Source organism: Macaca mulatta, chromosome 11 (genome assembly GCF_049350105.2).
Source record: "Macaca mulatta isolate MMU2019108-1 chromosome 11, T2T-MMU8v2.0, whole genome shotgun sequence".
In the NCBI taxonomy this organism is placed as follows: Eukaryota; Metazoa; Chordata; class Mammalia; order Primates; family Cercopithecidae; genus Macaca; species Macaca mulatta.
The window spans coordinates 7,298,516-7,315,427 of record NC_133416.1 but is presented as its reverse complement, the minus strand read 5'-3'; the positions used below and the strand labels follow the sequence as shown (position 1 = coordinate 7,315,427).

General features: G+C 49.2%; 1 protein-coding gene and 1 long non-coding RNA gene across 21 annotated transcripts in view; one reads left to right on the top strand and one right to left on the bottom strand.

Moving 5' to 3' along the window:
- SCNN1A (sodium channel epithelial 1 subunit alpha) overlaps window positions 1-16,912 on the top strand; it is a 36,808-nt gene that overhangs the window by 4,888 nt on the left and 15,008 nt on the right. For 17 of the 20 annotated variants that reach the window (XM_015150888.3, XM_077953389.1, XM_077953390.1 and 14 more), the window contains 2 exons: window positions 13,136-13,403; window positions 15,318-15,508. In XM_015150888.3, the coding sequence (XP_015006374.3) occupies window positions 13,136-13,403; window positions 15,318-15,508 (459 nt within the window). Of the gene's footprint in view, window positions 1-13,135; window positions 13,404-15,317; window positions 15,509-15,835; window positions 15,892-16,912 lie in introns of all 20 variants that reach the window. The other 3 variants (XM_077953386.1, XM_077953385.1, XM_077953398.1) reach the window with 1 other exon arrangement.
- On the bottom strand, window positions 9,176-15,218 carry LOC144332747 (uncharacterized). The gene is made up of 3 exons (XR_013400808.1): window positions 15,081-15,218; window positions 11,078-11,169; window positions 9,176-9,312 (listed from the first exon to the last, which is right to left on the bottom strand). It is a non-coding gene; the product is annotated as an uncharacterized LOC144332747 (long non-coding RNA).

Here is a 16,912-nt window from a genome sequence, read left to right as displayed (position 1 = left end):
GGTATGTGTGCGATTATGGATGCTTGGGATTTGTCATGCTGTGGGTGGAGGCCCCTTCGCATATTCCATCATGTCCAAAGGTGTGTTACGGACTAAGAAAGGTTGGGACGTCCTGTCCAGGAGAGAGAGAGAAAAAAAAAGCCGGGCCATGTTGTTGATTAACGTCTGTATAATGTCCCGGGTAGGGACCATTTCCTTAAGAAGCTGCTGTGTGCACAGACACTGCTAAGGTGTCCACTGGCATCTCATTTCATTCTCACGTCTTCCCAGGCCGGTGCTATTGTCATCCCTATTTTACACTTGAGGAAACTAAGGCAAAGAGAGGCAAGTCACAACATCACAGAGAGAGTGACTGAGCTGTGACTCATCCTGTTTATGCCTAATCCCAAAACTCTGCCTCTTTTTAATACCCAAGATGTGGGGCGTTGAGTGAATGAAATTTCCAGGCAGACATGGTTTCCATCTCATTTCAGAGCTTTCTTGGGTACTTCCCCTCAACCTCGTTTTTCTCCCCCTGGTGCCTGCAGACATCTTCACCCCTTAAGGCCTTGGTGGAGGGGAGGGATGCAGCAGGAGGGGGAAGGACAGCAGGCGGGGCAGTGGGCACTCAATAAATATTTGTGGTTGAAAATATGTCAGTGAGAGATGGAGAGGGAGGGCAGGGGTGAACAGGGCGAGGCCTGCACAGTTCTTAGGTTCTGCTGCACAGTTCTTAGGTTCTGCTGTCCCTAGACAGTCCAGGAAAAAGCCGGGGAAAGGAGGCCAGAAGCTCTGCCTCTGGGGACTGCGGACTGGGAAGCAGCCATCCGTCCAGAAAGAATCCCTCCTGGTTGAAGGGCTGCTGCGGGAGTTAGGAAGGCAAGAACACCTAGGACGGGAGGGGAGTCGGGGAAGGCTCCCCAGCACAGGGGAAGGAGATTCAACACCCACCAAACACTACGCGCTTGACCTTGTAGTCACATTATGTGCTACACCCTAAAGCTGGGTGCTTTATAGACACTCTCTCATTTAATACTGACAAGTCCAGGGAGGTGGGCAGTATTATTCCCATTTTTTTTTAGATGGGGAAATTAAGGCTTGGCAAGAGGAAATAGTTTGAACAAGGGAACATACATTATTTATTTATTTATTTATTTATTTAATTAATTAAAAAATAACTGCCGGGCCCGGTGGCTCACGCCTGTAATCCCAGCACTTTGGGAGGCCAAGGCAGGCATTGAGGGGTCTGGGATGGAGCCCAAACAAGGTTGTTTAAAAGAGCCCCTCACTTGAGGCCAGGAGTTTAAGACCAGTCTGGCCATCATGGTGAAATCCCCATCTCTACTAAAAATACAAAAATCAGCCAAGCATGGTTACGCATGCCTGTAGTCCCAGCTACTTGGGAGGCTGAGGCAGGAGAATCACCTCAGGAGGCCGAGGTTGCAGTGAGCTGAGATCATGCCACTGCATTCCAGCTTGGGCCACAGAGTGAGACACTGTCTCAAAGAAAAAAAAAAAAAAAAACAGTAATAACGCTTGTATATATTTATGTGCCAGACATTTTTACAAATGAATCTAAATCAGATGATCTGCTTTAAATTACTTCTCACAACACACCTTGAAAGTAGGTATCATGATTACTCTAATTTTATGGATGAGGAAACTGAGGCCCAGAGAGTTAAGTAACTGGCTCAGCTTCAGACAGACAGCAAGTGGTGAAACTGGGACTCAGAAATCATCCCCCGCCCCCCCAATCCCCTCCCCCTCGCCTCCCCACTCTCCCCTCCCCGCCAGGCTCCAAAGAAAAGCCAGGGCATCTCAGGTTAGCAGCTGAGTCACAAACCAAGTGTGTTTGATTTCAAAGCTCTTTTTTTTCCATTACACTTTAAGTAGGGATCGGGCAGAGACCTCCCAGGGTCGGGGGCAGTTGGTGCGAGCCCAGCGGGCAGAGCAGCAGTCATAGGAGGACAGTTTGTCAGGCGTGCCGGAGGGAGGGAGCCAGGGCCACTCCTACTCAGGAGAGAGGCAGGAAGGTAAACAGGTTAACCAGCCCCAGTGAGTGAATCACAGGGAGCGCGGTGAGTGACTCCTACCTAGGAAATCAGTTGATGAGCTAGAGGAACTGGAGTGAGGCAGAGCTGCCCAGGGCTGCCCACCTGCCGAGGGTCATCACCAGCAGAGGGAGAGGAGGAAAGTGGACATGCAGGACTCTGCTGCTTTCTAACTTCAAGGAAAGTGGACAAAGCACTGAAGACTTTTCAGACTAACCAAGGAGGTGCTGAGTCCAAAGGGAAGGGTTACCCACTGCAGCCCCTTTTTCTCTGGTCAACAAAGGACTTCTTCACCGAAAGGAGTGGGCCAGTCATACCTACAGTCATGGGAAACAGAGCCCACAGACGTATTTTTCATCCAGTCCCAGGAACGGTTTAGACTGGACCTAAGAACTTGGGGTTCTTGAGCAATGAAGGTCATGCTAGCTTCTTTCCTGGAAATGGCACAGCAGGAGGCCAGGAGTGGGTGAAGCAAGGAGCAATTTCCCAGAGAGAACCCCTGTGGGGAAGGTGGGGAAGGCCTGAGCTAGGGAGTCCGTCCCTGCCTGCAGTTCCCTGATGTGGTGGGCAGGCTTTGCACTCCCCGGGCAATCTGGACACCGGGCTTTACTCAGCAGGGCTGGCGGGAAAAAAAGCCTGGACTTTTAAGAGTTGACTCCCCTCTAACCCTGCCACGGTGGTTGGATCCTTCTCATGTCAGGAACCTTGCTACCTTTGTGGCAGATGCTATTAAAAAGTTCTTCCTGGCCGGGCGCGGTGGCTCAAGCCTGTAATCCCAGCACTTTGGGAGGCCGAGACAGGCGGATCACGAGGTCAGGAGATCGAGACCATCCTGACTAACACGGTGAAACCCGGTCTCTACTAAAAAATACAAAAAACTAGCCGGGCGAGGTGGCGGGCGCCTGTAGTCCCAGCTACTCGGGAGGCTGAGGCAGGAGAATGGCGGGAACCCGGGAGGCGGAGCTTGCAGTGAGCTGAGATCCGGCCACTGCATTCCAGCCTGAGCGACAGAGAGAGACTCTGTCTCAAAAAAAAAAAAAAAAAAAATTTCTTCCTGGCCAGGCATTGTGGCTCACACCTGTAATCCCAGCCCTTTGGGAGGCCAAGGCGGGCAGATCCCTTGAGCTCAGTAGTTCGAGAGCAGCCTGGGCAACACAGTGAAACCCCATCTGTACAAAAATACAAAAAAAAATAAAAATAAAAAATTAGCTGGACATGGTGGCGTGCGCCTGTGGGGAGGGATGAGAATCACCTGAACCCAGGAGGTGGAGGTTGCAGTTAGCTGAGATAGCGCCACTACACTTCAGCCTGGGCGGCAGAGTGAGACTCTGTCTCAAATACATAAATAAATAAATAAAATTAAATTAAATTAAATTAAATTAAATTAAATTAAATTAAATTAAATAAATTAAGAGAGTTCTTCCTGGCCGGGCGCGGTGGCTCAAGCCTGTAATCCCAGCACTTTGGGAGGCCGAGACGGGCGGATCACGAGGTCAGGAGATCGAGACCATCCTGGCTAACACAATGAAACCCCGTCTCCACTAAAAATACAAAAAAATTAGCCGGGCGTGGTGGCGGCGCCTGTAGTCCCAGCTACTCGGGAGGCTGAGGCAGGAGAATGGCGGGAACCCGGGAGGCGGAGCTTGCAGTGAGCCGAGATCGCGCCACTGCACTCCAACCTGGGCGACAGAGCGAGACTCCGCCTCAAAAAAAAAAAAAAAAAAAAAAAAAAGAGAGTTCTTCCTTAGGCAAAGCTGCAGTCTGGCTTGTGATAACTTCTGCCCTCTCATCCTGGTTCTGTGTCCTTGAAGCAACCCTAAAGGCGTCCCCTCCTTCCTCTGGCTATCAGTTCAGGTGCAGCTATAATAGCAGTAATTGCACTGCAGTTTGCAAAGCCCACTGTCATATTTTGATCCTCATAACACGCTTGTGTAGGCAAGTGTCAGTCCCATAGTTAGAAAAGAAGATGGAGGCTCCGAGAGCCTAACAGGCTTTGCAGAGGTCACCCAGCTGGTAAGTGGAGGAGTCAGAATCGGAATCTGGGTCTTTAGCTCCACTGTTGTTAAGACACAAGGTCGGCTGGGCGCGGTGGCTCAAGCCTGTAATCCCAGCACTTTGGGAGGCCGAGACGGGCGGATCACGAGGTCAGGAGATCGAGACCATCCTGGCTAACACGGTGAAACCCCGTCTCTACTAAAAAAATACAAAACACTAGCCAGGCGAGGTGGCGGGCGCCTGTAGTCCCAGCTACTCGGGAGGCTGAGGCAGGAGAATGGCGTGAACCTGGGAGGCGGAGCTTGCAGTGAGCTGAGATCGCGCCACTGCACTCCAGCCTGGGAGACAGAGCGACACTCTGTCTCAAAAAAAAAAAAAAAAAGACACAAGGTCACATGGTAGTTACATGGCAGGCAGTGCTCTTGTGTCTTGTGTCTCCTTAGCTTTTTCTTCTCCAATAACAGTAATACCAACAGTAATGATAATGAAAACAACATCAGCAGTTATACAGTACCTACTCTGCAAGGTACTTTTTTAGTACTTTTTCACATATTAAGTAATTTAATCTTCATAACAACCCTACGAGGCAGGTTCTACTATTATTCCCATTTTACAGATGATGAAACAAAGGCACAGAAAACATAAGTAACTTGTCCAAGGTTAGCCAGCAAATATGTGGTGAGGTCAGGATATAAGCCTGGAAAGCTGATTAGAATTTAGTCCTTTCCCCTTTCCTTGAATGAAATGGTTTATAGACATCTCACTGCCCTGGCTGTCCATCCTCTGGGTAATCATTGGTTTTTTTTTTTTTTTTTTGAGACGGAGTCTCGCTGTGTCTCCCAGGCTGGAGTGCAGTGGCGTGATCTCGGCTCACTGCAAGCTCCACCTCCTGGGTTCACGCCATTCTCCCGCCTCAGCCTCCCAAGTAGCTGAGACTACAGGCGCCTGCCACCACGCCCGGCTAGTTTTTTGTATTTTTAGTAGAGACGGGGTTTCACCATGTTAGCCAGGATAGTCTCGATCTCCTGACCTCGTGATCCACCCGCCTCGGCCTCCCAAAGTGCTGGGATTACAGGCTTGAGCCACCGCGCCCGGCCAATCATTGGTTTGTGAGCACCTACTGCTCTTCAAATGTCATAGCCAGGGCTGGGCGTGGTGGCTCATGCCTGTAATCCCAGCACTTTGGGAGGCTGAGGCGGGTGGATCACAGTTCGAGACCAGCCTGTCCAACATGACGAAACCCCTGTCTCTACTAAAAAATACGAAAATTAGTCAGGTGTGGGGGTGTGTGCCTGTAATCCCAGCTATTTGGGAGGCTGATGAAGGAGAATCACTTGAACCTAGGATGCAGAGGCTGCAGTGAGTTGAGATCACACCACTGCACTTCAGCCTCGGCAATGGAGTGATATTCTGTCTCAAAAGAAAAAAGTCACAGCCAGGACTGAACTCCACATATGATCTGAGAGCTCAGAACAGGCTCTAGTGGGGCGATCTCTGTTACCTGGCTCTGTCCTCAGGGGGACTCACGGGTTTGGGGCACCTGTCTGTGAACACACTGTGGTAGAGGCTGGACTTGTAGGGACGACTCCACTGGGGTTGTGTGTTCACAGCCCCCTGGGAGACAAGGCTGGAGATGCTGAGAGGTGGAGAATGGGGCTAGGGAAGGGGCCAAAGAAGGGGAAGTCAAGGCTTCTAGGTGGTCCCTGGAGGTGGGAGACAGCACCGCAGAGAAGAAGTTGGTGCATTTCCTGTGCCCAGCTCTGCCTGGTAATCTGGGAATGTGCCGAGTGCTCCAGTAGGGCTTTCCTGGGCTCCAGGCTCCTCTGTGTCTTCCTGATAGTCGATGGTCTCTTCACTTTGTGTCACTGAGTATTTTCTCACTTAACCCTCCAAGAGCTTCATGTGGTAGGCAGATCTAGTGTTATGCCCATTTTACAGATAAGGAACTCAGACTGAGATTCAGAAAGACTAGGTCACTTACTCAGCGTTACATAGACAGAAAGTGTGTGGCCCGAACACCAGGCCCTACGTCGCAGAGATTCTGGCCCAGGTGCTCTTTCTGGGGCACCATGTGGCCCTCCTAAAATAGCCAGAGGTAGCAGGGAGGGACCAGAGGGCAGTGTGGTGGCTGGAGTGCCGTCTGACCCATTTGCTAGCTGTGCCTTCTGCAATAAGTCATCATGCCTCAGGGTTTTCTTTTTTTTTTTTTTTTTTTGAGACGGAGTCTCGCTCTGTCACCCAGGCTGGAGTGCAGTGGCCGGATTTCAGCTCACTGCAAGCTCCGCCTCCCGGGTTCACGCCATTCTCCTGCCTCAGCCTCCGGAGTAGCTGGGACTACAGGCGCCCGCCACCTCGCCCGGCTAGTTTTTTGTATTTTTTAGTAGAGACGGGGTTTCACCGGGTTAGCCAGGATGGTCTCGATCTCCTGACCTTGTGATCCGCCCGTCTCGGCCTCCCAAAGTGCTGGGATTACAGGCTTGAGCCACCGCTCCCGGCCCTCAGGGTTTTCACCTGGAAAAGGGAATGACAACTGTGTTAGCTAACAGTGGCCAACGGTATACTGCGTTACACTAAAGACTGAATCATGTTAAATGAGTTTTAGCCTAAAGTTGCCTCTTTACAGTTTTTGAGTTTGGCCTACAGGTTTCTTCATGCATAGTGAAATGCCACCTAACTAGATATGTAAACACACTATAACCTACCTTTATAGCAATCGCAGGGTTTTGGCCAATGAAAGGCAGCCCACTGTTCAAACTTTGTCCAAATAAAGCAAATGCCAGAGGTGTAACCAATCCGGGTGTTTCTGTACCTCATTTCCGTTTTCTGTGGGTCACTTTCCTCTTCCTGTCCACGAATATTATCTAATCATGCAGCAGACCCCAAGTCACTCTGAACCTATTCTGGTTGGGGGCGGGGGGGCACTCGATTCCAGGTTCATTCTTTGCTCAGTGAAATTCAAGTTAAATTTAATTTGTTTAAAGTTTTCTTTCTTTTTTTTTTTTTTGAGATGGAGTCTCACTCTGTTGCCCAGGCTGGAGTGCAGTGGCCGGATCTCAGCTCACTGCAAGCTCCGCCTCCCGGGTTTACGCCGTTCTCCTGCCTCAGCCTCCCAAGTAGCTGGGCCTACAGGCGCCCGCCACCTCGCCCGGCTAGTTTTTTTTTTGTATTTTTTAGTAGAGACGGGGTTTCACCGGGTTAGCCAGGACGGTCTCGATCTCCTGACCTCGTGATCCGCCTGTCTTGGCCTCCCAAAGTGCTGGGATTACAGGCTTGAGCCACCGCGCCCGGCCTAAAGTTTTTCTTTTAACAATCAAATAATGTACATTCTAATGCCAGTGCCTGGTTCATAGTAAGTGCTCAATAAATGCTAGCTATGTTGTCATTCTTTTAAGTACTAATAACAAGCAAGTCTCTTAGAATGCCAAACACACACCTTACCAGAGCTACATTTTCTCCTGTGAGAAGTTTAGGGGCTGCCAGAGCTGATGCCTAAGGCCCAGCCAACTATACTTTTCTGGTAGAGATGGAAATAGAGCTGACTGGAAGAGGAAGTGAAGATCTGGACTAGATGGTGGTTAATGTAGCTGCACGTTAGGACCACGTGGGGGCTCTTTTAAACAACCTGGTTCTGGCTCCGTCCCAGACCCATTAAATCTGAATCTGGCAAGTAAGACCCTGCACTGCTATTTTTTTCTTTAAGTGAGGCATAATTTACATACCATAAAATGAACAAATCTTTTTTTTTTTTTTTTTTTTTGAGACAAAGTCTCGCCCTGTCGCCCAGGCTGGGATGCAGTGGTATGATCTCGGCTCACTGCACCCTCCGCCTCCCAGGTTCAAGCAATTCTCCTGCCCCAGCTTCCCAAGTAGCTGGGATTACAGGTGTGTGCCGCTACGCCCAGCTAATTTTTGTATTTTTTAGTAGAGACGAGGTTTCACTATGTTGGTCAGGCTGGTCTTGAACTCTTGACCTTGTGATCTGCCCGCCTCGGCCTCCCAAAGTGCTGGGATTACAGGCGTGAGCCACCGCGCCCAGCCAAAATGAACAAATCTTGAGTGCCCACTCAGGTTTGACAGTCAAGATGTTGAACACTCCCATTACCTAGTGCCCCCTTTCCATCAATTCCTCTTCCTCTCCCACTATCATTTTCTGAATGCTATCACCATCAACTAGTTTTGTCTGTTCATAGAATTCATATAAATGGGATCATACAGTATGTATTTTCTTGTATGTGTGTCTGACTTATTTGGCTTAATGTTTCTGGAATTCTTCCCTGTTTTTTTGCATGTATCAGTTCCTTTTTATTGCTGAGTGGTTTTGATGAGCCTATTCCGGTTGAGGGGCTGCCTGATTCGAACATCGTTCTTTGCTCAAGTAAACTCTGTTAAATTTAATTTTTTCTAACGTTCTTCTTTTAACAATTAAATAATGTACATTCTAATACCACAGTGCCTGGCTCATAGTAAGTGCTCAATAAATGCTAGCTAGGATTGCCATTCTTTTTTTTTTTTTCAAGACAGGGTCTTGCTCTGTTGCCCAGGCTGGAGTGCAGCCACACGATCACGGCTCACTGTAGCCTCAAACTCCCAGACTCAGGCAACTCTTTTGCCTCACTCTTCTGAGCAGCTGGGACTACAGGTGTGCACCACCACATCTGGTGAATTTTTGTATTTTTTGTAGATACAAGGTTTCATCATGTTGCCCAGGCTGGTCTCAAACTCCTGAGCTTGAGTGATCCACCCACTTGGCCTTCCAAAGTTCTGGAATTACAGGTGTGAGCCATCATGCCCCGCCGATTGCCATTCTTTTAATTAGCAGTAATGAGCAAGTTTCCTAGAATGCCAAACACACACCTTCAACACACTTTTGAGTTGCTTTAGGCTTTTTGGCTATTATAAATAAAATGGCTATGAACATTTATGTACAAATCTTATTTATTTATTTATTTTTGAGATGGAGTTTCACTCTGGTTGCCCAGGCTGGAGTGCAATGGCAAGATCTTGGCTCACTGCAACCTCCGCCTCCTGAGTTCAAGCGATTCTCCTGCCTCAGCCTCCTGAGTAGCTGGGATTACAGGCATGTGCCACCACGCCCGGCTAATTTTGCATTTTTAGTAGAGATGGGGTTTCTTCATGTTGATCAGTCTGGTCTCGAACTCTTGACCTCAGGTGATCCACCCGCCTTGGCCTCCCAAAGGGCTGGGATTACAGGTGTGAGCCACTGCACCCAGCCTCAGGTACAAATCTTCATGTTTTTCTTGCTCTTGTGTAGTAGCTAGGGGTGGATCTGGTAAAATATTCAGAAATGAAATTACTGGGTCATAAGGTAGATATGCATGTTTAAAATTATAAGCAACTACTAACTGGTCCTCCAAAGCAGTGGTACCATTTTATGCTCCTATCAGCAGCTTAGAAGAATTCCATTTGCTCTCTACATCCTCACCAACACTTATGTCAGTCTTTTTAATTTTAGCCTTTCTAATGGTACCTTATCATGGATTTAATTAGCATTTCCCTGAGGACTAATTATGTTGAGTAGCTTTTCAGGTGTTTAGTGACCATTTCTATATGCTTTTTGGTCATTAAAATTTTTTTTTAAATTGTTAATTTACAAGAATTCTTTTTTTTTTTTTGAGACGGAGTCTCGCTGTGTCACCCAGGCTGGAGTGCAGTGGCCGGATCTCGGCTCACTGCAAGCTCCGCCTCCCGGGTTTATGCCATTCTCCTGCCTCAGCCTCCTGAGTAGCTGGGACTACAGGCGCCAGCCACCTCGCCCGGCTAGTTTTTTGTATTTTTTTAGTAGAGACGGGGTTTCACCGTGTTAGCCAGGATGGTCTCAATCTCCTGACCTCGTGATCCGCCCCTCTCGGCCTCCCAAAGTGCTGGGATTACAGGCTTGAGCCACCGTGCCCGGCCTACAAGAATTCTTTATTTATCAAGATGATCTTTTCATTAGGTATTTTTCCTTTAAAAAACAGCTTTATTGAGATGTAATTCACACACCATACAATTTACTCACTTAAAATTCAATCGTTTTTAATATATTTCACAGAATCGTGCAATTATTAGTACAATCAATTTTAGAACATTTTCATCACCCCCAAAAGAAACCCCGTACCCTTTAACAGGCATTCATCTTTCCCTCCCATCTACCTAACCCCTAGCCCTGTGCAACCACTAGTCTACTTTCTGTCTATAGATTTGCTTATTCTGGACATTTCCTATAATTAGAATCATGCTATATGTCGTCTTCTGTGAGTGGCTTCTTTCATTTAGTATAATGTTTTCAAGCATCATCCATGTTGTAGCATAAATCAGCACTTAATTCCTTTTTATTTGCCAAATATTATTCCAGTGTATGGATGTACCACATTTTATTTATACTTTCATAAATTGATGGACATTTGGCTTATTTCTACTTTTTGGCTATTAGGAATAATACTGGTATGAACATTTGTGCACATTTGTGTGTGTGTGGTCGGGGGGCATATGCTTTCATTCTCTTAGGAGTGGAATGGATGGGTTATATGGTAACTCTATATCTAACTTTTTGAAGAACTTCCAGATTGTTTTCCAAAGTAATTGTATCATTTTATATTCTCACTAGCTGTGTACAGGGTCAGAATCTTTAAAAAATGTAGGTCTGTTCGGCTGGGCGCGGTGGCTCACACGCCTGTAATCCCAGCACTTTGGGAGGCTGAGGTAGGCGGATCACAAGGTCAGGAGATCGAAATCATTCTGGCTAACACGGTGAAACCCCATCTCTACTTAAAAAAATACAAAAAATTAGCTGGGTGTGGTGGCGGGGGCCTGTAGTCCCAGCTACTCGGGAGGCTGAGGCAGGAGAATGGTGTGAACCTGGGAGGCAGAGCTTGTGAGCCATGATTGTGCCACTGCACTCCATCCAGCCTGGGTGACCGAGCGAGACTCTGTCTCGTTAAAAAACAAACAAACAAAAAAAAACGGTAGGTCTGTTCATAAAGTGCCTACTACATAGGGTCGTTGTAGGGATTATTTGTTAGATATTTTTCTTACAAGAGAATTTTGCCTACCCCAAGGTCAGGAAGATATCTTCCATCTTCTAGAGTGTTTATGGTTCTGAATTTCATGTTTAGGTTATGATCCATCTTGAATTAACTTTTGCCTGTAGAGTATAAGGTAGAAATTGAGGGTCATTTTTTTTTTTTTCCAGTACAGTATTCAGTTGTTCTAGCAGAATCTGCTCACAAATTTTATTTTCTCCACTGAATTGAATTGGTGTTTTGGTCAAAAGTCAGTTGACCATCTATGCATGAGTTTATTTCAGGACTCTATTCTGTTCCATTGATCTATTGTCTCTCCTTACGAAGAACCACATTGTTTTGATTACTGTGGCTTTATAGTAAATACTAAGGTCAGGAGGAATACATTTTCCAGCTGGGCTCTTCTTTTCTAAAATATTCTGGCTATTCTAGATTGTTTGCATTTCCAGATAAGTCTTAGAACCAGTCTGTCAGTTTCTTTAAAAATATCTGCTGGGGCCGGGTGCAGTGACTCACGCCTGCAGTCCCAGCACTTTAGGAGGTTGAGGCTGGTGATTGCTTGCGCTCAGGAGTTAGAGTCCAGCCTGGGCAACGTGGTGAAACCCCCTCGCTACAAAAAAATACAAAAATGAGCTTGGTGTGGTGGCACACTTGTAGTCCCAGCTACTAGGGAGGCTGAGGTGGGAGGATTGCTTGAGCCCAGGAGGAGGCTGCAGTGAGCCGTGATTGTGTCACTGCACTCCAGCTTGGGTGACAGAATGAGATCCTGTCCAAAAAAAAAGAAGCTGGAGTTTTGATAGGGATTGTGTTGAATCCATATATATACACATATATATCTCTCCACTTATTCTGAACTTGGATGTATTTCAGCTGGGATTTCAACATATTTTTCAGTTTTGCACATCTTTTGTTACATTTATTTCTATGTATTTGATGTTGTTTCTGTTAGTTAATATTGCTGTTGTATTTCTGGTTTTCCAGTTTTTTTGTTGCCAGCATGTAGAAATGCAATTAATTATTTTTTTTGAGACGGAAATGCAATTTTTTTTTTTTTTTTTTTTTGAGACGGAGTCTCGCTCTGTCGCCCAGGCTGGAGTGCAGTGGTGCGATCTCGGCTCACTGCAAGCTCCGCCTCCGGGGTTTACGCCATTCTCCTGCCTCAGTCTCCCGAGTAGCTGGGACTACAGGCGCCCGTCACCACGCCCGGCTAATTTTTTGTATTTTTTTTAGTAGAGACGCGGTTTCACCGTGTTAGCCAGGGTGGTCTTGATCTTCTGACCTCGTGATCTGCCCACCTCGGCCTCCCAAAGTGCTGGGTTTACAGGCGTGAGCCACCGCACCCGGCCTAAATGCGATTAATTTTTGTTGTGTATTTATTTTGCACCCTGCAACCTTGTTCAGTTTATTAGTTCTATATTTGTTGTGTTTTGGTAGATTACATCCCTAAGGCCCTGCTACTCTGGACTTTCATGATGGAGATGGTAATAGGAACTGTATTAAGAAGGAATGTAGGGATTTACAGTGAGCTGTGTTTAATTTATGGTGTTTGGGCCGTACCCGAAATACATTAGAACAGTCTTTGGAGGAGGGAGGAGGGGTGGGTGCGGCATCCTGTATTTTTGCAGTTGGAGATTCTAAAAGTGCAGTTGTGAACTCTTGATTTCGGCACGCCGAAAGGCCACTCCCCTGAGGGGATCAGGGCCGGATGACCTGGGCACCGCAGTCACGCCAAGGCCGAGGCCCCCACTCTTCTCCTCCTTGGGAAAGGGCAGACAAGTTCCGGGTTCCCTTCTACGTCCGGGCGAGGGGGAGGAGAGCGCCCCGCAGACGACAGGCGCCTCCTGCCTCTCTTCTTCAATAAATAGTCCGCAGTAACTGCCGTCCCGGCCGGGCTCGCCTTCCCGGCGGACACACCTGTTTACTCTTCACCGCCGGACAGCCGGGAGGCGCCACGACGACCCCAGCCGCGCCCAGGCTTCTCCGGGATGGACCCGCCTCCTGGGGCGCAGATGAGGATCCTGACCCGCGGAGGGGCCAGACACTCGCGCCAGGGCCCCTGGCCTGACCCTTTTCCCCTCGCCCCTTCAGGTATCCGGAAATTAAAGAGGAGCTGGAGGAGCTGGACCGCATCACACAGCAGACGCTCTTTGACCTGTACAAATACGACTCCTCCCCCACCCTCGTGGCCGGCTCCCGCGGCCGTCGCGACCTGCGGGGCACTCTGCCGCACCTCTTGCAGCGCCTGAGGGTCCCGTCCCCGCTTCACGGGGCCCGTCAAGCCCGTAGCGTGGCCTCCAGCGTGCGGGACAACAACCCCCAAGTGGACTGGAAGGACTGGAAGATCGGTTTCGAGCTGGTGAGGCCCGCAGCGCTGAGGGCCCCGCCCCGCCCCTCGCCGGCCCCCTGGCCCCGCCAACCCATGGGCTCCGCTCCTCTCCGGACCCCCCTGCGCAGCCCACCGACACCACGCGGGGCCTGGTGGGCTCACGGGCAAAACAATAAGTAAATAAATACACATAGCAACTAGATAATTAAAATAACACCTGTTGGTGCCCCAGCTTTTGGGGCCTCCTCCCTGGGGTCCTCTGTAGAAACGTTTCAGGGGTAGGAAGTCAAATCTATTATGGAAAATGCACTTTTATTATTATTATTATTATTATTGTTTTACTGTTTCTGGTCCTTGATTCAGGAAGGAAAATGCAACTTTCTGAATTCCAGTCCCCACTAGTGGGACACAGTTGGGACCCTCCAGCGTGATGGAGAACTGGGCTAACAGCCCAAGATAGAGAAGAAGGAGACAATAAAAAAAGGAAACTTAGCTGGGCGCGATGGCTCATGCCTGTAATCTTAGCACTTTGGGAGGCCGAGGCGGGTGGATCACCTGAGGTCAGGAGTTCAAGACCAGCCTGGCCAACGTGGTGAAACCCCATCTCTACTAAAAATACAAAAATTAGCCGGGCTTGGTGGCACGCACCTGTAATCCCAGCTACTCGGGAAACTGAGCCAGGAGAATCGCTTGAACCCAGGAGACAGAGGTTGCAGTGAGCCGAGATCAAGCCACTGCCCTCCAGCCTAGGCGACAGAGCAAGACTCCATCTCAAAAAACAAACAAAAAAAAGGAAACTTAATTTTTTTTTTTTTTTGAGACGGAGTTTCGCTTTTATTGCCCAGGTTGGAGTGCAATGGCGTGATCTCGGCTCACTGCAACCTCCACCTGCCGGGTGCAAGCGATTCTCCTGCCTCCATCCTGAGCAGCTGGGATTACAGTCATGCACCACCATGCCTGGCTAATTTTTTATATTTTTAGTAGAGACAGGGTTTCTCCATGTTGGTCAGGCTGGTCTGGAACTCCTGACCTCAGGTGATCCACCCGCCTCGGCCTCCTGAAGTGCCCTATTACAGGAGTGAGCCACCGCACCTGGCCCAAATTTTTTTTTTTTTTTTTAATATAAAATGAGGCTGGGCGTGGTGACTCCCGCCTGTAATCCTAGCACTTGGGAGGCCAAGGCGTGCAGATCACCTGAGCACAGGAGTTTTAGACCAGCCTGGGCAACATAGTGAAACCCCATCTCTACAAAAAATTACAAAAAGTAACCTGTGTGGTGGCACAAGCCTGTAGTACCAGCTACTCAGGAGGCTGAGATGGGAGAATCGCTTGAACTCGGGAGATGGAGACTGCAGTGAGCCTTGATCACACCACTGCACTCCAGCCTGAGTGACAGAATGAGCCCCTGTCTGCCAAAAAAAAAAAAAAAGAGAAAGAGAGAGAGAGAGAAAGAAAGAGAAAGAAAGAAAGAAAGAAAGAAAGAGAGAGAGAAAGAGGGAGGGAGAGAAGGAGGGAGGGAGGGAGGACCCAAGGAAAGGAGATAGGGAGGTTCCCACTAGTAAGAGTGGGCTGGGGACTAGAGTTCTAGTCCCAGCTCTTGCTGGAACAAATCTGTTGATCCCTCAGTCTTCCCATCAGTGAAATGGGAGGGAAAGTCTTGCTCCTCCCTGCGCCCCCCCAGCAGGGGAGGTATAAATGAACCCAAACCGTGTGTGTGCAGCTGCTGGTCTCCTTCCTGGCCGGCGACTCCCTTAATCCCATGCTCTCCTGGTCCATGCTCCTGGGGACTTCTGCTTCTCTTCCACTTCTGTCTTTCCCCGCTCCTGGCTTCCGACCCCATCCATCAGTCCTCAGAACCCCAGATCACTCATTCTTGGCCCCTGGCCCTGCCAAGGGGCTTATCCACGGCTGCGTTTCCCCTCTGACTCTGGTCTCTGTGTCCAGTGCAACCAGAACAAATCAGACTGCTTCTACCAGACATACTCATCAGGGGTGGATGCAGTGAGGGAGTGGTACCGCTTCCACTACATCAACATCCTGTCGAGGCTGCCAGAGACTCTGCCATCCCTGGAGGAGGACACACTGGGCAACTTCATCTTCGCCTGCCGCTTCAACCAGGTCTCCTGCAACCAGGCGTGAGTCAGTCTTGCCTGGCTCCTTGCTCTCCTCAGGGTCCCCTTCCCTGGGTCAGCCTCACGCCCTGCATGGGCAGGGCCCAGGAAATGCTTGTTGACTAAAAAAATGCCAGTGCCGGCAGGCCAGGGGGAAGCACTGGCTTCGGGCCCACACCCTGCCCCAGAGTGCCCTGTGAACTCCTGCTGCTCCCTGCACTGCTGGGTCTGAGGGAAGTGGCCTCACAGGATAACTTGGGAAGACTGGGGCTTTGAGAAACCAAAGGCTGGCAGCATGGGTCTTGGGTCTTATATATTTTTTTGAGATGGAGTTTCACTCTTGTTCCTCAGGCTGGAGTGCAATGGCGCGATCTCGGCTCACTGCAACCTCCACCTCCCGGGTTCAAGTGATTCTCCTGCCTCAGCCTCCCGAGTAGCTGGGATTACAGTCATCCGCCACCACGCCTGGCTAATTTTTTTGTATTTTTAGTAGAGACGGGGTTTCTCCATGTTGGTCAGGCTGGTCTCCAACTTCCGACCTCAGGTGATCTGCCCGTCTTGGCCTCCCAAAGTGCTGGGATTACAGGCGTGAGCCACCGCGCCTGGCCAGTGTCTTGGTCTTTCTAAGGCCCTTTTCTCCCTAGCATCAAAGCTCAAAAGGGCCTAGGAGGTCGTCTGTCCCATACTCTGCTCCCAGAGCTGAGGCTGGCAGTAGTAGTGAGGTGGAGTTGCATGGGTTGAGGGACTCCCTCTCTAGCTCTGTCAGTTCCTGGCCAGGTGACTCTGGACGTATCATATCATTCTTCAGAGCCTATTTCTTTGATTGCAAAATGGAAGTAAAACAAAAAATGAGATTCGTTCGATATTCATTCAACAAATAGTTTTGACTATCTGGGCTATGTGCCAGTCACTGTTCTAGGCATTTGGGCTACATCAAAGGAAAAACTATATAATCCGTGCCCCTTTGGCACTTTTACTCAAGTGGTGAAGATGATGACGATAACACTCATCTCAAGAGCTGCAGCAAGTGCGAGATACAAACGTGAGGGCACTTTACATTACAGACCGCGGTAAATGATGGGTTTCATTACTCTTGTACTCAAACAGGTGAAGTGACTTGCCCTTGGGAATGGGCCTGCCCTGGCTACGGATTCTTCCCACCCCACCGCCCCTCGGGCATTCATTCTGTGAGGACCCCTGTTATAATGTCCTTGCAGTGAGCTCATAGCAGCTGCAGGTTCTTTGATGGCTGGGAGAGGCTGAGGCAAGGGGGGTCCCCTTCTGTAACCTCTGTAACCTCTGGCCCCCTCCTGCCCTGGCTCCTCCTTCTCCTGCTCATTGATTTTCCGGAGCCATCTCCCTGCCTCCGCCTGGCTCCACTCTACAGGGGGCGTTCCCTCCCCTGTTGCTGAAGAATGGCCACAGGGC